General features: G+C 36.9%; 1 protein-coding gene and 1 long non-coding RNA gene across 3 annotated transcripts; both read right to left on the bottom strand.

The window, feature by feature from the left end:
* LOC18768878 lies at nucleotides 4,344-7,772 on the bottom strand. The gene is made up of 5 exons (XM_020570008.1): nucleotides 7,407-7,772; nucleotides 6,669-7,001; nucleotides 6,498-6,544; nucleotides 5,340-5,472; nucleotides 4,344-5,073 (listed from the first exon to the last, which is right to left on the bottom strand). Exons 1-5 carry the CDS (start codon nucleotides 7,501-7,503, stop codon nucleotides 5,057-5,059), a joined length of 627 nt encoding a protein of 208 aa, XP_020425597.1. The 5' UTR covers nucleotides 7,504-7,772; the 3' UTR covers nucleotides 4,344-5,056.
* Nucleotides 10,591-13,107, bottom strand: LOC109950599. Of its 2 annotated transcripts, XR_002272850.1 has the most exons (4): nucleotides 13,025-13,107; nucleotides 12,406-12,555; nucleotides 11,238-11,457; nucleotides 10,591-11,152 (listed from the first exon to the last, which is right to left on the bottom strand). It is a non-coding gene; the product is annotated as an uncharacterized LOC109950599 (long non-coding RNA). The 2 variants fall into 2 exon arrangements; XR_002272849.1 differs by lacking the exons at nucleotides 10,591-11,152; nucleotides 11,238-11,457 and having other exon boundaries at nucleotides 12,286-12,555.

Below are 20,553 nucleotides of genomic sequence, written 5' to 3'. Positions count from 1 at the left end.
TAGAAGTACATTGTTAATATCATTTCATACAAAAAACTCAACCAAAAAAAAACCCAAAAAAGCCCAGCAAGACATCCAATATCCTTTGCGGAAACCACCTCCAATTGTCCACAGTTTCACCAGAAATAATCACAAAAGCAAAAGGAAATGCCTCTACAAGAAGAAAAAAAATGTACACTGTTAATACTATGTCATAGAAGTATACTATTAATACTATATCATAGAACTATCTTCCTAGTAAAAATCACATTCTACATATCATAAACTTCAAGTGCACAGCTATATATATAGCAAATTATAGAGCATGCTTTGTTACTGAAATTCTGTTAATACTATGTCATAGAAGTACACTGTTAATACTATGTCATAGAAATCAACTCAGTTTCAGGATATGAACAGTATAACAACTGTTCATACCACTTATTGAAAGTTAATAACAACATCATTTCATTTGCATAATAGGTATGATAAACCAAATAAAGTCTAACCAAATCAGAAAATATTTGAGATATGAATAGAGGATCCAGTGTTCGTTAATTTACGTATTCAATAGTAAACCAAATAAAGTAAGAGGGCCACATTACATACTAACTCATACATACATATGGACTTAAGAAGTTAAGAGGGCCGCATTACATACTAACTCATACATACATATGGACTTAAGAAGTCTTTTAAACTACTAGTTAATCCTAGAGACTTTCCTGACTCTGTCTCAAACTCGACATGCAATGAACTGTTCCCAGTATAAATGATCAGCCATGAGAAAGCTGTCAAGTTCTTATTACTAAACTAAACAAGAAGCTGGACACGGTAAAGGTATATACAATTATTTCTATCTGCAAAAAAATGTCTTTAAACGCAGGACTTGACTTAAACTCTAATGCCTATCATGCTATTGATTGCAAACTGAGTTGAGACTCCAAATCAAATAGTTGGTTGTGAAATTCCATAACTATAGTCAGGTATAGAGCCGTATCATGGATGCTAAATTTTAAACCAGGTGAATTACCAATTGCAGCTAGCCTTTCCTTCTTGTTCACTATCTTTTCCTCCTTGCTCAATGGCTTTTTAAACCAAAGTTCGGTTGTTGGCATTTCTTTCTCTTTTCTCTGTGCAGCAAGACGCTCATCAAAACTGCAAAATTTGAGCATTCAGAAAAGACTTCAAGAAAATGAGTAAAGATTTTAAACTTGTTCTTCTGCTGAGACTTATCTACCTCTCACTTTGGAATCACTAATAAAAGTAAACAAGGAATTTTTTAACCTAACATCTTGCTTACATCCAAGGATAACATGCCAAGTCAATGAAAATTATGCCCCAGCCCATAAGACAATTTAAAACAATAGAAATAATAGAATCGTTTGTTCATAACTAACGCAAGCATGACAGCAGGCCAACCTAAACAAAAACTCCACTCAAACCAAAAGATGATATAGTTGGTCTTATGTTGCACTTTGCAAGTTTGTGTATCACTAGCAGTCATATTTATATAATTCTGATTTGCCACAGAAGCATTATTGGCCAAGTAGCTCTTGAATTGCTCAACATCAGGGAACTAAAATTTTAACCTAAAAAAACACGACTAAACAAAAATATAAATAAGCAAAAAAGGGACCCATGCTATATTCAAATTTTCTGTTTCCTCTCTATCGAAAGCACATGTTAAGAAAGAATAATGATGTTCGTCTTACAACTGTCATATTTCCAGTAAACACAAGAACATCATCTAAATCATTGCCTAAAGGACTTGCACCAGTATAAATTGTTTCCCACAATTGGTGGATCATAGACACAAAATGGAACCATTGTATAATTAATTCAAATTAACTGTAATTCTCTAGCCCTAAGCATGACCAGAGGCTACTATCCTTCAAAAATTAAAACGAAAGGAAACGATTAAAAAACCTTATCTAGATTCTTCTCTAAACTCCATAAAATGTTTCCAGCAAACCTTATCTAGTGTTTCTAAGCCATAAGAGAACAACTAAGTCAAAAACCCCTAATATTCTCAAACTTTTAACTAAAAAAGTAACGATGACTAAAGAACAAATAAATTAGTTTCCTTCAATATTGAAACAATCATAAACCACAGCATAAAAAGTTAACATGTTTAGATTTCAAACCTAAGCATACCAACTAAATCGTTGAATTTAAAACGTTCACAAGCCAAACACAAAAAGAAAACACAAAGATTCATACAATAAATACTAGAAAATGCTGAAATGATAAATCAGGATAAGAATAAAAAGGTGAAAATACGCACATCAGAGGCATTACTAATGAGCTCACAGAGAAAGATTTCCTTCTTGTTGTAAAAGGTATTGATGATCAAACTTAGAAGCTGGTATCTCATATAGATCACGACCCGAGTCCACCTCCTGAGTTGTAAAACGACGTTGCCGAGGTTGGTGTATCCCGCTCTTCAAAGAAAAGCTTCTTCAATGGCGGTCGCAGATAGGAAGACGAAGCCAAGGTTGGGGTGGCTGCTAAATGCATGCCCTATTGGATCACAGCCTTGAAACCCCTCTCGTCAAATTCTTTATCCATGTACTTCTTCCCAAACACCATCAGGCAGCTCATGTCAGCAGCGAGAGACGCAACCTTGCCACTGAGATCAACAGTAAAACGATCACGAGCAGCCTCTTGAATAAACTTAGTCAAGAGGGCAAGCTCTTCTTTCCTCATGGGCTTGAAAGAATTGATTTTGTGGCTGCTAAGCAACTCTAGGGTGCACTTCTTTCACATGGTTCGCCAATCAGAGCCATATGCACCGAAGGACAAATTCATTTGCCCATAGGAAATATGTTCAGCAGCTTGAAGAGGTGGCCTACTTGCAAAAACAAGGTCATGAGTTTTGAGAAACGGCTCAGCAGCCTGAGGGGATGAGGCAACAACAACAGGAGCAAGGCCTAAGCGCAGATACATGATGTCCGTGCTTTTGGGCTAGTCGATGCAGATACCAGTGAGGGAACTCCCCTAACATGTGCAGGTTTCCGAAAAGTGGAAACCCTCTTGGACCAGGAGGCAATCTCTTCTTCTTGTTCTTGCTTTTGGACAGCCATGCTTGCAGTACATAAACAAGAGCAAGCAACCCAAGTATTGCCCCAACCCAATCCATGGCTAACTCTACTACACAGCTATAAGGTTGGTGATTGAGCATGTTGGTTGTGCTTAAATGGTTGAGTAGGTTAAGTGCTTGAGTGTACTGGTTTAATATTGCACTGCAAATATTTATAGGAGCACTTTGATCTCACGATTAGTTACAAAATCAATGACTTGAATTCTTTTTTTCTTTTATTTTTTGGGTTTAATATTGACATGAGTAGGGGCAAGTTCAACCTCTTGTCTGCGGAGCCAAGCTTTATTTGAATATTTATCCAGCACTGAAGATGGAATTAGAAAAACCAATGATGTTATTTGGACCATATTTACTGACTACCTCGTTGACCACCTCTCTATATAGTGTATGTGGGATCCACCTGTATTGTATTAGTCAGTAAATGTGGTCCAAATAACACCACCCTAGAAAAACACACTCTTGGCTAAGTTTAATGTTTGGCTATGCCTTATTATTTTCTAATTTTTATTTTAATTACGGAATGAGTAACTTTATTTTAATTGATACCAAATTCTCGTAGACATGGATGAGATAAGTTGTTTCTGGAACTGAAATTATTTTGAAGTGGATATCAAGAAAAAAGCACACTTTTAGCTAAGCTTAAATTAAATTTTCGCATTCATTAATAAATGAAAAAACTTTAATTATTTACTCCCAAATTCTCAAGGATATGGATGACAAATAATTCCTAGTTGTTTATGGAATTTCTTGTCTCAAGCTACTGCCGACTAAATTATTGTGAAGTGGATATCAAGGAGGAATTTTAATAAACAAGGGTCCTAATCTTTGTTTCTTTGTTTCCTTGTGTTTGGTAAATTCTACTTAATCTTTGTTATATTTGGATGGATGTAATATCAAGGCACACTTCAAAATTAAAATATGATGTCGATTGTTTTTATGATGGAGTATATTCAGCCGGCAGAGAAGAATTCCCCACTGGCTTATGACAGGATTCCATCAGTTTCTTTCTAGGCCTACAAGACCAATTTTATTTGTCCTCAAAACTTCAGTCTGTTTTTTTATGACGCAGGAGAATTTCAGACATAAAAAATTATCCATTTAACAACTTTGAACTCAAGTTACTTGAATTTATTTAACATGCTCAGAAAGGGTTCCATTAGCAAAACAGAACAGAACAAAAGAAATCACACCCAAAAAACAAAAACCAAAACCAAAACGGAAGGAAAAAGAGTGCATAATTACCATACATTCGCTTATGTAAAAATTTGCTTCATCTACATTAGAAGAAATCACACACAATTGTGAGAAGAGTACAGGCCGTTATTTTTACTGTAAACGGAGAAGAAGATTATAATAGCAGTAGAACTGCAAGAAGATGAAAATGGCAGAAGAAATTATTACCAGGCAAAGTAATAAACTTCTTATCTGTTTCAATTCAAAGGGAAGCCACTAAAAGGACAAGAGGAAGACCAAGAACGCATGGGATATAGACCAAAATCTTACTCATGACATGGGCCTAAACATGACACAAACACACATTTCTACAACACAGAGAATTACATCAAACCAAAAGTTAAAAGTTATTTGGCATTTATGGAAAATCTGAAAGGGGCTGACTGCATTTGAATGACTAAGAAGCAAAAATCAAAGCAATGTTGGTGGATAGAAATGAATTGAGAGTAAAACCGAGTAGTCTATCACAATTCTCTGGCTTAAATCAACGTTCATGTTCGATTCTCTTGGGAAATTACTAAAACAAATGACGAAAATTACATATGAATTATATACAGGGAAAATGATAGAATATATTTCACATAAATCCAATCTCAAAGGTGTCAGTACAATGATACAAGAGCACTTTCAGGCACTACAGTGATTATTAGCACAATGCTAGAAGTAGAGTAAAGAACCTTGGATTGGCAAGTAATGCACGGTCGTGAATCCTTATTGACCACTTGAGCCATTTCAAGCCAGTCATCCCTCTTCCGACTCTGCCCATCAATCCATAAATTAGAATGAAAGCAAAAGAAAAGAAAATTTTCAGTTTAAGGACATATTATTCACTCCCGTACATAGCATGAGTCCATCCATTACATAAAAGGGTATGTTTGCCATAATCTCACAAAGGGAAGAAAGACAAATTTGAAATTCAAAGACCCAAATAAATTCCACTTGATAAATGGCAAGCATGTGCTAGTTGTAGTGTTGATATTATAAACAAGAGAGAGAACAGGTACTCATTGGAAGGGATTCATACCATGTATGGCTTCCATGTTGTCTTCCTTGTAAACACCTAGGGGTGAGCCATGGACAGATAAGAGCATCTCCCCAGGCTTCGGGAGCCTTCGCGTCTTCGGTGTCATCCCAATAGACAGTCTCTGGCTACTCACCTGTAGCGTCAACCAGGGTTGATTAGATCATACGGACTGGAAGAGACATCAAGATGCTTTTTTTGCTCAATAGTATATCCAACAGTACAACAGCAGAGAGTTTTAGGACAATCAACAACTATATTGGCAGTTCAACTAAGTACCAACTTTTGCACACGCTTGTCATAACTCAATACCTAGAAAACTTGTCCTAATAACTTATTTTTCTGTCAACACAATTAAGGTCACTGAACTTAATAATATTTTCTGGTTTTCCCATTTACATATCGATTTCTATGTCAACATTACTGGTTTTTTTTTTCAGAAGTCCAGAACTTTGGACTCTTCAACATTCTGAAAGGGCTTACAGCATAATCTCCTTAATTTACGTAAATTCACTAAAGCAACAAGGGTTCACTCGTAGTTGTTAGCACTAATAGAAAATCAACTTAGCACTTCTTTTAGGTCCTAAGGATAGACACTGATAGCATCTATACTTCTGGAGCTCATGCACTTCAGTAAGCCGTTTAGGCCTTCTACTTATTCAAATTTATGGTAAAAGAAATTGAAATCTAACCAAAAGCTATCAACAGAACAACACAAATTGTCATAATAAAACCAATTGCAGCCCAAATAGACCCAAATATGATAAATCAATCAAGAAGCTACAAACCCCAGGAGTTTGGAGAGTATCTTGCTTCCCTAGCATCAGACTATCAAATGGCTCCTCACAATAGAAATTTCAGCAAGGTAAATATCTGTATGTGCATGAATGGATGGATGTATGCATTTATGTATGCATGTGTGTGTATTTGCATATGCATGTGTGTGTATGTGCATATGCATGTGTGTCTGTGTGTATGTGTGTATGTGTGTGTGCGTCATGTGTCTGTTTGTATGCACAACATGGAATTGAACCTTCACTATATATTAATTGCATGTGTGCTACATAAGCATATAAAAATGTATTTAAACATTTTGATTTTTGTGTTAGACACATTTGAAAACTCCACTAATATAGACGTGTATATAAGAAGAGAACATACAAAGTCGCTGATCTGCAGATTATCAGCACCCAGAAGGCTTGTTTTATCTGCCACCAACCAACTCAATCATGTGAGACATAAAAAACACACAAACAATTAGGGGTACAAACTCATTCCTCAAACTCCAGATCCCCATGTCCAAAAAATAGGAGTTTCTAAAGTTGCTAATACCTGCTTTACTAGAAAACTCAAAGCCACCAAGAGATGGAATTGCTGCTGAACAACCAGAATAAGCAATGGACAACCGGCGAAGAAGAGTCTCATGTAAATCCATTCCATCATTCATGGATACATTGCCATCTTTATCAATCCATTGCACTTCCATTTGTCCATTTTCTCCATTTCTTACATTCGACAGGTTTTGAAAGTTCTCTTTAAAATATTGCAATAGAGGGGTTCGCTGCTGTTCCTTGTTGAAGTAGGAGCGAAGCAAACGCAAATTAGTCAGGAGATGTTCAGTCTCAACATCACGAATAGCCCTAATGGCAGAAATTTGCCACTCAACTGTGAAAAGACAAACAAACAATACGAGCATTTGGTCACAAATTAATTGAAATTTGAATTCTAAAATGTAATTTAGCAACTTAAATGCCCGAAAATTGCTCATTGAATCTGGATTTTGGACATATGACAATAAAGAGGGGATTAGAAAATCAAAACTTTTTAAGACTAAATGAAGGATGGACAGCCCAACATCAAAAGAAAAATAAAGACATCATTCTTTTCCGATAGAGAATCAGAAGCAGAGTTTCTCATTAAAATGGAAACCGTATTACAACTACCCATTGAACGTTAACAATCAACCTATAAAAAGAAAAGAACAGAAAAAAAAACCCCCAAAATTGAATAAATTAAATACAAATGCTGTCAGTAGAAACACAAATATACATGCGTGAAGTGAAATTATACCATCTGGGTCTGTGAATTGAGCTTCTTGTTTCGCATTCTGGGGCTGCTTTGCCTCCGCAACATTGAAATCGGTCACTGGCAGTGTTTTTAAAGGCATGCCTTCGCGCGCGTGGGCGAGAGCGTCGGAGCGAGGCGGCAGGAAATCGCCAGAGGCGGTCGGATGTTTCACGAGTTGCACGTTTAGTGCGGGGAAGGCGTAAGGAGGTGTTGCAAGGCGTGGCCAGGCGGAGCGAGGCGTGCCAGATCTGGACACTTCTGAACCTGAATAAATTTTGCGAGTATGCAAATTGGCTGCGACTCTGCGAGGAAGACGACTGGCGTGTTTTCTTTTTGGGATCGTTTGGTACGGCGGACTGTCATGGATTGGACTAAACCTTAGGACTGTCTTGGATTAACTCGGATTGGCCTAAGCTGGATTAAGTACTGACCTACGTTTGGTGCTGCATCGGACTAAGAAGCTAGATTGTAAAAATAGTGAAGACCTATGTTTGGTGCTGTGTCGGACTAAAAATAATTATTGTAATAATTAAATTTAAAACAATAATATTAAAATAAATAAAAAAACAACTAAAATTCTGCTATTTTTAAAGGCTAAAATTATGTTAAACCAAAAATAAAAAAATCATCAGATTCAGACCCAACCCAACCTCCTCATTCTGTTTATCTTTTTTTTTTTTTTTTCCTCTCTATTTTCTTTTTCTTTAATCAAAAACCCAACCTCCCCATTCTTTTTTTTTTTTTTCTCTCTATTTGTTATCTTTATTCAACAACCTCCCTCGTTCTCTCTCTCTCTCCCATCGCAACTCACGTCCACATCCCTTTTTTCTTTCTAGTTTTTTTCTTTAATCATAAACCTCCCTAATTCTCTCTCTCATTCCCATCGGAACCCACCTCCACATCCCCTTTTTCCCCAATTCATCTTCACCACCACCACCACCCCCGTTGACTCCTTTTTATTCAATTGAGAAAGCCTTAGGCAAAGGTTTCAGCAAATGCATTTTCCACACATGTCCTCTTCAATCTTGTCCAGCCAGGATTTGGGTTTGTTTGGTTGCTGAAATTAGGTAAACTCATGGTGGTGGTCTAACAGGTTGATTGTGGTAGGGGGGGTTTTGATTCAAGCCAAGGCTCTGACTTAAGTGAATATGGTTGATTGAAAACACAAATCAAGAAAGTCCAATTCCAGGTTAAGAAGAAGAAGAAACGAGTTTAGTTCGGACTCGTGGGTTCAATCTAGCGAGGGCACTATATTGCGAACTACTTTTTAACCTCGCTAAATTAGAGGAGCGAACGAGGGGTTTTGTTTACTGTTGGACAATATAGTCTCATTTAAGTTAGTCCCTTATCTTACCAAACATGGGTTTTAAGTACTATTTAAGTTAGTCCAGTCCAGTGAGGCCTGCCAAACACAGCCTTTAGGTTTATTGTAATGAAACGACGTCGTTTCGGTTGGAGTGTTTTAAAAAAATTGACGTCGTTTCACTTGGAGTGTTCTGATTAAAAAAAACCGCAAGTTTTGGTTTTTTTTTTTTTTTCTTACCTTTATTGTAACTAGCCTCTCTGCTCGCGCTTCCGCGCTTGCGAGAGGTTTTTTTAAAAAAATAAGTAAATTTATTTTAGAATTAAAAAAGATAATGGGTAGTTGTGTTCCATAAAAATAGAATCCATTATCTGTTTTTTCTTTTTCTTTTAATTTTTTTAAATATGAAAAAGTGTGAATTTACCATATTATCCTCATTTAATTAATAAGTTTAGTTCTTAATGTTTGCATTAACCAAGGATATTTTCTGGTATTTTGAATGTTTCACCATTCTCTGCCTTTTGCTTTATATATATAGATAAACTTAAGGCAAGAAGAATTAATATCTCTATTGCCTTTTCTAAATCCAGCCGGCTGTTTATTTATTCTACTTTTTTTTTTCTTTTCTAAACTAATATATTAACATATAGACTAACTATATATATATAAAGTAAAAGGTAGAGAATAGTGAAATATTTTAAATACTAGAAAATGTCATTGATTAATTCAAATATTAAGAATTAAAATTATTAATTAAATTAGGATAATGTGGTAAATTCACATTTTTATATTTAAAAAATTAAAATTAAAAACAAAATCAAATAATAACTACCCATGTTATCTTTTCTTAATGCTAAAATAATAATAATAATAATAAACCAATTAGCACATGCGTGAGCATGTGCCAAGGAGCTAGTATATATATTGTTCACGCTCAAACTAAACAGATAGAGATAAGGCTAACTTGCAGATGATGTGGATGGTTTAGGGTTCGGACTCGAGGAGCCTTCAATCTGTGGCGTCCTTCTTAGGGGGCGCAATGCTGGCTTCGGCCTGAGGAGAGAAACGGTAAGTGAGGTCTGAAGCACCGGTGTAGTGCCGGCCGAAGACCCTCCGATGCCAAAGTTAGTGACTAGGAGCAATTCTATTGACAGTGAGAGCACAAGCCAAGTAAACTGTCTTACCTTTTGGCTGGGCCAAGGGGCTTTATTTATAAAGGGCGTTGGGTGATCACTTAGTACTTTGTTTCGATCTGGGACTCGCGGAGTCTTCGACGGTCGACACGTGCCCTGACAGGCTCTGGCGAGAGTTCCGTGGTTTATCTGTCAAAATCAGCCGGATGTGCTGAATGGTCGTTCGGCATCATGTGCCGAAGATTGGTGCAAGTGAGTCGGGCGTTAGCACTTACTAGTGTATGCCAATTTGACCGTTCGGTGTGGCTTACCGAGTTGGTCACAGCCTTGTTCACCTTCCATGTGTCATGATGTGAGTGGGGGATCAAAGATGGTACAAACATATATATGGTACAGAACAACTCTAATTTCTATCATTACAAGATAATCTCCATCAATTTCAAAAATTCTCTTCATCTTTTGACTGCAAGTAGGCCATTTTATTTTTATCTCTAATTCTTCGCAATTGTAATTTGAGGTTTCGTATAAATTTTTTTCAATTTTTTTATAAATATATTAGTTATCTTATTCGTTTATGTGATATAGAAGAAATTTGACGTACATGCATTATACTTGTATCTTAGAAATATTAATGGTGTTGTTTTATAGCTATGATCAAAAAGATCATGCGTGGAAGTATGCAAAAGAAATAGAGGGGGAAAAATACTTGAGATGCACATTTTGTGATAAAAGATGCAATGGAGAATTTATAGACTTAAGCATCATTTGGGTCAAACTCATCATGGTATGCAACCATGTAAGAAAGTTCCTGAGCATGTAAACCAAGAGTGTGCCGCAACTTTGAAAAATTTTCAACTTGAAAAAATGAAAGAAAAATGAAATGCTTAGAGAAATTGAGGATGGTCCACGAGGAGAGGTCAAAGTATGGAAACTTCATTGGATAAAGAATACGGAATCCCCAGTACTAGAAATGTTGCAGTTGATGGGGCTCTTAGAGCACAACCTAAATCAAAAGGACCAATGGATAGATTTATCACTTTAGAAACTCGGCAAAGTACATTAAATTCAGCATACAAACAAGAAAAAGAAAGAAAGTTTGTTGAAAGATTGGTCGTTTTTTCTTTTCTAGAGCACTCCCATTTAATATTGTAAATGATCCATTTTGGCTACCTATGGTGGAAGGGATTGCCACATATGGTGTAGGATTTAAGCCTCCATCAATACATGAGCTGAGGACTTGGATCCTTAAGGAAGAAGTTGGATGCATCACGTAGGGAAATATTATTAGACGGCAACACTGAAGTTCGACTCGCCTACATGAAAGTAAAAGTGTCAGTGGATCTTGATTTTTTTTTTTTTTGTAAGTTCAGTGTAGATGAGGAGAATATGCTTGCTAACTTGTTTTGGAGATACTCTACTTCACTTTTGGATTATGTTGCCTTTGAAGACGTCCTCATATTAGACAACACATACAAAACCAATATGTATGACAAGCCTCTAGTGTTATTTGTTGGTTCAAACAACCACCGGGAGAGTGTTAGTTGTTTGGTTGACGAGACCTTTGGAACATAGAAGTAGTTATTGGAGACATTCATATCCTCCATGAAAGGCAAGAAGCCTGCATCAATACTGACAGATGGTGATGAGGCAATAAGCATAAAGCAATTGAGTATGTGTTGCCCATGTGCAATCATAAGTTGTGTTCATGGAACGTGGCAAGGAATGCACATATAACTTAAAGGATAAAGAATTGGTACAATCATTTCAAGTATATCTTTGGGAACCAATTACAGTCAATGAGTTCGAAAAGAAATGAGAGTTGTTGAAGGACAGAGTTACTACACATAAACAAAAGGATGGTAGCAAATGATGTATGCAAAACGAGATGCGTGGGCAAAATCACGCCTTAGACCCAAGTTTTTTCGGTAGTATGTGTACTACTCAATGCGTGAGTGTATGAACAAGTTTGTGAAAGATTACTTTAGGAAAGGCGTTAAGTTGTTTGAATGCATACCACCGAAAACAGTCAAAGAAAGTGCTTACGATAACACTGAGAAGTCTTGAGCAACATGCTTCCCAAATTTACACACATAGGTGCTTTTTATTAGTATGTAACGAGATCAATGTTTCATCAGCACTCATTCATGAAAAAATATTCTATAATTTCGGAGGATGGTTGTATATTTTAGTGAAATATGGTGAATCGCAAAATAATTACAGTTGTGTGTACCTTGGCTGGAAAGATGTTTGAATAGAGTGCAACTATCAGAAATTTGAAAGCGAATGCATCCCATGTTGCCATTTGTTTTCTGTGATGAAGTGGAAGCATGTTGTGGAAATTCCCGCATCACTCATAATGAAGTGATGGACAAAAACTGCCCGAATGGATGTTGGATATGCATTTATATCATAAAGCAGAAGTAATGAGGTCGTACAAACCACGAGATACGAAAGTTTAAGTTGTATATTGCCAACAAAGTATGTTTGTATACATCAAAGAGCACATATGGGTACAGTATTATTCATAAAATTTTGTTCTAAATAAATTAATGTTCAAAAGGCTTACATCTCACTGCTTCAAGGCTTACACCTCGCATAACGTGACTAAGCGCCTCACATAAACGCCTTGCCTTTCAAAGAATTGGTCTCTAGTGACACAGCAACTTGTTTTACAGTTTTCTTAGCTTTTTTTTCTTGCCATTTGAACTGGTAAATTCTGCTATCACATCCAAAACCCATTCCATAAATCAACTATAAAATTTATACACGACACACAAAACTGTCAATTTTTTTTATTTGTATCAATGTTAGCTTCAGGCGTGAAACAGCAACCAGAGTATGTTAAACTTCAATTAGAAATGTCAAACAACCAAATTTTTATACTCCAAAAAGAAGGTTGGAACACCCAATTTTAAAGGCACATTTTCAATTCTTTATTTCCTTTTCAAACGGTAAAAAAGAATTTCAGTTCAAAGTTGTAGAAGATTGAAAACATAAAACTAATGGCCGATTTGATAGAAAACAAGTCAAGCACAAAGCCACAACAAAACCCAAAACCACAACAACAACGAAACCCAGAAACACAGTAACAGAAAAACACAATAACAATCCAAATATCAAATACCCACAACCTAAAAACACCAAATTTGAAACACCCAAACAGTCCAAGTCAGAGAATTTCATACCTTTGATGAAAGTCCAGAGGAAGAGAGAAGAGGCAGATCAAGAGTTGTGAGAAAGAGAGGGTTGAGAAAGCGAGAGTGAGTGTGAGAGCGAGAGAAAAAGAGTTTAAAGGGCGAGAGCGAGTGTGAAAAAGAAATAGAAAACTAAAATCTGAAATTGATTTTCGGTAGCTTTCAAAATTATGCCTCGTTTTCAAATCAGTTTTCTACAAACTGCAAAAGGCAAAGAATTGTGAAACATTCAAAATATCAGAAAATGCCCTTAGTTAATTCAAACATTAAGAATTGAAATTATTAATTAAATGAGGATAATATGGTAAATTCACATTTTTATATTTAAAAAAAATTAAAATTAAAAATGAAATCAGATAATAACTACCCATGTTATCCTTTAAAAAAATTTCTTCATTTTTCGATTGCAAGTAAGCCATGAATCATGATTGACCACTTCAGCCATTTCAAGCCAGTCAGCCCTCTTCCGACTCTGCCCATCAATCCATAAATTAGAATGAAAGCAAAAGCAATGATAATTTTCAGTTTCAGGGACATATTATTCACTCCCGTACATAGCATGAGTCCATCCATTACATAAAAGGGTATATTTGCCACAATCTCACAAAGGGAAGAAAAATAAATTTGAAATTCAGAGGCCCAAATAAATTCCACTTGATAAATGGCAAGCATGTGCTAGTTGTAGCGTTGATATTATAAACAAGAGAGAGAACATGTACTCATTGGAAGGGATTCATACCATGTATGGCTTCCATGTTGTCTTCCTTGTAAACACCAAGGGGTGAGCCATGGACAGATAATAGCATCTCCCCAGGCTTCGAGAGCCTTCGCGTCTTCTGTGTCATCCCAATAGACAGCCTCTGGCTACTCACCCAAGGACGGACCCACAGTAGGGTCAATGGGGTCAAACGACCCCATGGAGTCCATGGAAGCAAGCTACAAGGTAGCTTTGAAATGGGGTATGACCCCATGAGAGAGGGGATCTGCAGACAAGAGGAAGAAGAAGATGAACAGGGGGCTGTGTTCTGTTTCAAAGGAGCTGGCCAAAACGGCGTCGTTTTGGCTCAGCTTCTATTTTTTTTTTTAAAAACAGACTGGCCAAAACGGCGTCGTTTTGGACTAAAACGCGCTGGCCAAAACGGCGTCGTTTTGGACCAGACGCGCGAATTTTTTTTTAAAACTCGCTGGCCAAAACGGCGTCGTTTTGGACCAGCGAATTTTTTTTAAAAATCCGCTGGCCAAAACGCCGTCGTTTTGGACCAGCGAAATTTTTTTTTAAAAGACCTGGCCAAAACGACGTCGTTTTGGCCCAGGTGTTATAAAAAAAAACACAGATCAGTTTCTCTTCTTCTTCCTCCCGAATTTTCTTCCCAAAACACCTATTTTCTAAACCCTCATACCTAAATCCCCAATCTCCACCCCCCACAACCTTTTACACTATGACCCCACGACACAAAATTCCTGGGTCCGTCCCTGTACTCACCTGTAGCGTCAACCAGGGTTGATTAGATCATACAGACTGGAAGAGCCATCAAGATGCTCTTTTTGCTCAAAAGTATATCCAACAGTACAACAGCAAAGAGTTTTAGGACAATCAACAACTATATTGGCAGTTCAACTAAGTACCAACTTTTGCATGCTCTTGTCACAACTCAATACCTAGAAAACTTATCCTAATAACTTATTTTTCTGTCAACACAATTAAGGTCACTGAACTTAATAATAATTTCCGGTTTTCCCCTTTACATATCGATTTCTATGTCAACATTACTGGTTTTTTTTTTTTTTTTTTCAGAAGTCCAGAACTTTGGACTTTCAACATTCTGAAGGGCTTACAACATAATCTCCATAATTTACGTAAATAAACTAAAGCAACAAGGGTTCGCTCGTAGTTGTTAGCGCTAATAAAAAATCAACTTAGCACTTCTTTTAGGTCCTTTATTTTCCTCTCTAATTCTTCGCAACTGTTATTTGAGGTTCCGTATAATTTTTTTATTTTTTTATTTTTCAATATATTAGTTATCTTATTCGTTTATGTGATATAGTAGAAATTTGATGTACATGCATCATACTTGTATCTTAGAAATATTAATGGTGTTGTTTTATAACTATGAATCGAAAAGATCCTGTGTGGAAGTATGCAAAAGAAATAGAGGGAAAAAAATACTTGAGATGCACATTTTGTGATTAAATTAAGAAGCAGTGGAGAAATTTCTAGACTTAAGTATCATTTGGGTCAAACTCATCAAGATATGCAACCATGTAAGAAAGTTCCTGAGTATGTGAAAAAAGAGTGTACTGCAACTTTGAAAAATTTTCAACTTGAAAAAAGAAAGAAAAATGAAATGGTTAGAGAGATTGGGGATGGTCCACGAGGAGGGGTCAGAGTATGGAAACTTCATTGGATAAAGAATATGGAATCCCCGGTACTAGAAATATTGCAGTTGATGAGGCTCCTAGAAGACAACATAAATCAAAAGGACCAATGGATAGATTGGTCACTTCAGAAGCTCGTCAAAGTACATTAAATTCCGCATACAAACAAGAAGAAAGAAAGGAAGTTTGTCGAAAGATTGGTCATTTTTTTTCTCTAGAGCACTCCCATTTAATATTGTAAATGATCCATTTTGGCTACCTATGGTGGAAGGGATTGCTGCATTTGATGTAGGATTTAAGCCTCCATCAATGCGTGAGCAGAAGACTTGGATCCTTAAGGAAGAAGTTTGATGCATCACGTAGGAAAATATTGTTAGACGGTGACACTGAAGCTAGACTCGCCTACATGAAAATGAAAGCGTCAGTGGATCTTGATTTTTTTCTTTTTTGTAAGTTCAGTGTAGATGAGGAGAATAGGCTTGCTAACTTGTTTTGGAGAGACTCTACTTCACTTTTGGATTATGTTGCCTCTGGAGACATCCTCATATTCGACAGGACATACAAAATCAATATGTATGACAAGCCTCTAGTGTTATTTGTTGGTTCAAACAACCACCAGGAGAGTGTTGGTTGTGCCCTATTGCTTGACGAGATATTTGGAACATAAAAATAGTTATTGGAGACATTCAAATCCTCCATGAAAGGCAAGAAGCCTACATCAATACTGACGGATGGAGATGAGGTGATAAGCATAAAGCAATTGCGTATGTGTTGCCCATATGCAATCATAAGTTGTGCTCATGGCATGTGGCAAGGAATGCACATAATAACTTAAAGGATAAAGAATTGGTACTATCATTTCAAGAATATCTTTGGGAACCAATTACAGTGAATGAGTTTGAAAAGAAATAAGAGTTTTTGAAGGACATAGTTACTACATATAAACAAAAAGATGGCTGCAAATGATGTATGCAAAACGAGATGTAGGCGAAATCACGCCTTAAACCCAAGTTTGTCGGTGGTATGTGTACTACTCAATGCGGGGAGTGTATAAACAAGTTTGTGAAAGATTACTTGAGGAAATGCGTTAAGTTGTTTGAATGCGTACCACCGAAAACAGTCGAAGAAAGTTCTTACAACAACACTGAAACGTCTTGAGCAACATGCTTCCCAAATTAACACACATAGGTGCTTTTTATTGGTATGTAACAAGATCAATTCTTGGTCAGTACTCATTCATGAAAAAATATTCTACTACTACTCGGATTGGTCAGCACCCCTTTGATAGCCACCGATTTAAAGGTGGGTGTGTAGAGGGCTGTAGGAGATATTGGTTTGAATATTCCTTGCCATGTGTCATAGTACATATGCTGGTGCATGTAAAACCATCCAAAAAATGGACAATATTCTGGACCACAAAAAATGGGCAATATTCTGAACCACAAGTGAGCTTGATAAGATCTCAACAAAATAACGAAAATATAAGAAAGATAAGGACTATTCCACTTATCTTTTTGGAAATGGTGCACAATGGAAGACTCATCCTTAGATTGATGGTGAATTGCCGATTAGCAATTGAATAGAAGTGAATCACGTAGCCTGCACTTGGATTGGCATGTCCCTCTTCATGAGCATTGGGTACCCAATAGGTTGCCAAAGGCATGTAGAATATATGAGGGTCCCCAAATATATGAGGGTCCCCAAACTTTCTCTTCAAAAGGGTGCCGAACGGCACTTTGAATTGAGATTGTGGTTTGGTCATGCAAGCCATGCAAAGTGGTAGCCATATTCTAGTTGGCTTTCCCTTGATCCCACTGGTGGTTCTCTCCTTCAATATTAATTTATGTAGAAAATTATGAACATGCCACTTATCTTATGGAAGTAGGCCAAGTAGGCCTCCCTTGGGCTTGAATTGTCTTCTGCAATTTGTTGCCTTAGCATTCTTGGGCTCACCCTTAACGGAGAAGTATATTCTCATTATTATAATAATGTGTATTTACATTTATAAACGGGTTTGGACTCAAATATAAAGGTACACGGGTTTGGTCTATATATCCAATCACTTCACCACCCATGTAGGTGGTGACAAGATGAAGACCACCTCGTCCACCCAGCTTGGACTCCATCATACCCAATCACTTTAATGCCCTGCTTAGTTACAATACCACGTTACAAGGCTCGGCAATTACAATGCTTGGTGTAAGTACTTATAAGGATTTATATCTTTCAACTTTTTTTCCATGTGGGACTCTAGCATCTGAACTTGAGTCAGAGCTATCTCAATATTATTCTTCGCACCTGTTGAACTTATACATGCTTCTTCTGTTGAAGCCATGTACGTGCCCTTGATCAAGGTAGATAGTACTTTGTGGTCAGATACAATACAAATACAAGATAAGCAGAAGACTATAAATTATATATTAGGTTGCGAGCTATGAGCCTCTTAGTTTAGTTACAAAATCTGTTAAGAACTGTTAGCACAGGAGAGCTACATAAAGCTATCTCCTTTCTATTTGTACTAGTTTCTTTTGGACCCAATAGCTCATGGAAAATCACATGGACTAAAATAATTAAATCCTTTTGGAACTTCATATCTGTTGAATCATATCTTGCCTAACAGTTGCTCACCACTTAAAATGAAAAGAGATGATGGAAAGAGAAACAGTTTATTTGCTCCACCTGGTTTGCCTAAATGCTTGATGATATTTGGAAGACAAGGCCATGTGATCCCTCATAAACCTTTGTTCCCTTCTATGCCCCATCCAGGGTGTATTTGTCTTCACCATATGTTTCCTTCCACAAAGGCGAAGTTCATGACCTTTCAACATGGCTGGGTTTATTACCACCAGATTAAGTCTACTACAAATTATCAAATACATAGCTTTCCTTGTTTTGCATCTTCTTTAAGATCTAGAAGAACTTACAAACTTGACTAATTTTCTAGTCTTTCTGCTCCAGATTCTCAACAATGGGTTTCCGTCTGCTCGCTGTAATTCCTGCGAAGAAGCTTATTCGGCATACAAACAGAAGAGCTTCAACTAATCTTGCGGATGTCTCAAAAGGGTATTTTGCAGTTCATGTTGGGGAGAGTGAAAAGCAGCGATTTGTGGTTCCAATATCATTCCTCAACCAGCCTGCATTTCAAGAGTTGCTAAGTGAGGCTGAAGAAGAATTCGGATTCGACCATCCAATGGGTGGTCTAACAATTCCCGGCAGATAAGATGCCTTCCTTTATCTCATTTCTCACTTGAATTCATTGTGAGGGGTGATGGAGGAAAGGAAGTGCATGAACAATGTGATTGACACAATTTTGTAAAGCGGACAATTTCTACAATTTGGACATTTTTTTGTTCAAGGAGGGAGAAATTTTGTCCCCTTATGTAAATGAAGAATGTAGAACCTTTTTAATTAGAGAATCATAGTGTGACCAGCCAGCCATCTTACTCTCAAGTATATACTTAATTTCTTGATACAAACATGAAATTTTTTGCTATTAATTTGTTGAACTACATGATATTTAATACGGGTAAATTAGTGATTTGCCCCTGAACTTGTACATAACTTTTGATTTACCCCTATCCTTTTTTTTAGAAAATTAAGGATATGAACTCTTTTTTTTTTCTCCAATTTCCTCTTTTGCCGTCTAAATCTGCAACATTTCATCCAAATTGCCGTTAAATATGAGGGCAAAATGGTCATTTTGTATGTTAAAAATAAATATAAAATAATAAAAATTGAAATAATACTCCTCTCTCTCTCTCTCTCTCTCTCTCTCTCTCTCTCTCTCTCTCTCTCTCTCTCTCTCTCTCTCTCACAAGTTTTCTTCCTCTAAGACTTTGAAACTTCAATTTCTATTTAATGGGTTTGGGGTTTGGAGGACTAGTTCATGTAGTAGTGGAAATTTAGCTGGAAAGCTTTCACCTTGGGTTGGAAAGCTCATTGAGCTTAGAGTTTTATCGCTGCTTTACAATGAATTAAGTTGATTTTGCGAAGTTCATTATGGGGTTGTCTGGGGGTGGATCTCGCGTGGGTATTGGGTGCTAAAATATGAAAACTATGAGAGAATATTTGTTTGTGGGAATTTTCTGTGTATTCTTCTCCTTGTAGGAGGTCATATTTATAATACAACAAAACCTGAATGGGCAAGTAAATAATAAATTCCTAAATCCATTTACAGTAGGAAATCAGGAATTAAAGTAAATCAATTACAATTATAATAGGAATTCTTGGTGTGTAAGGAAAGTAAGTCAATATCCACAAGTCACGCCAACACTCCCCCTCACGTTGGTGCATAGATGTCGCCAATGCCCAACTGATCCAGTGAATTGTGGAATGCTTTACTGGAAATTGCCTTTGTCAAAATATCCGCCAATTGATCCTCAGATTTCACAAAAGGAAACTGAAACACTTTAGCCTCAAGCTTCTGTTTGATGAAGTGTCGATCCACCTCAACATGTTTAGTACGATCATGTTGAACCGGATTCTGTGCAATGGCTATAGCAGCCTTGTTGTCACAAAAAAGATTCATTGTGGATGTAGGTTTATACCCAAGTTCAGTAAGCAACTTTCTTAACCAAAGAAGTTCACAAATGCCTTTAGTCATGCCTCTGAACTGGGCTTCTGCACTGGATAAAGCTACTACATTCTGTTTCTTGCTCCTCCATGTCACCAAATTACCTCCCACGAATGTGAAGTAACCCGATGTGGATTTTCTATCTGTTACATTACCTGCCCAATCTGCATCTGAATAACCATCAATATTTAGATGACCATGCTTTGAGAACATAAGTCCTTTTCCAGGTGCAGACTTCAAATATCTAAGTATCCGAAGAACTGCATTCATGTGGTCTTCACTTGGAGAGTGCATAAATTGACTGACAACGCTCACCGCATAAGCAATGTCTGGTGAGTATGTGACAAATCGATCAATCTTCCCACTAACCTTTGGTATCTTTCTTTGTTAGTTGGAACTTGATCCGGATATTCTCTAAGATGATGATTTTGAACAATAGGAGTGTCCGCAGGTTTGCAATCTAGCATTCCTATGTCCGTCAACAAGTCCAAGACATATTTCCTTTGAGAGAGAAATATGCCTTGCTGCGATCGAGCCACCTCAATTCCCAAGAAATACTTGAGTCCACCTA

Source organism: Prunus persica, chromosome G8 (genome assembly GCF_000346465.2).
Source record: "Prunus persica cultivar Lovell chromosome G8, Prunus_persica_NCBIv2, whole genome shotgun sequence".
Taxonomy (NCBI): Eukaryota; Viridiplantae; Streptophyta; class Magnoliopsida; order Rosales; family Rosaceae; genus Prunus; species Prunus persica.
The sequence above is the reverse complement of the archived record's forward strand: the minus strand, read 5'-3'. Positions and strand labels throughout refer to the sequence as shown.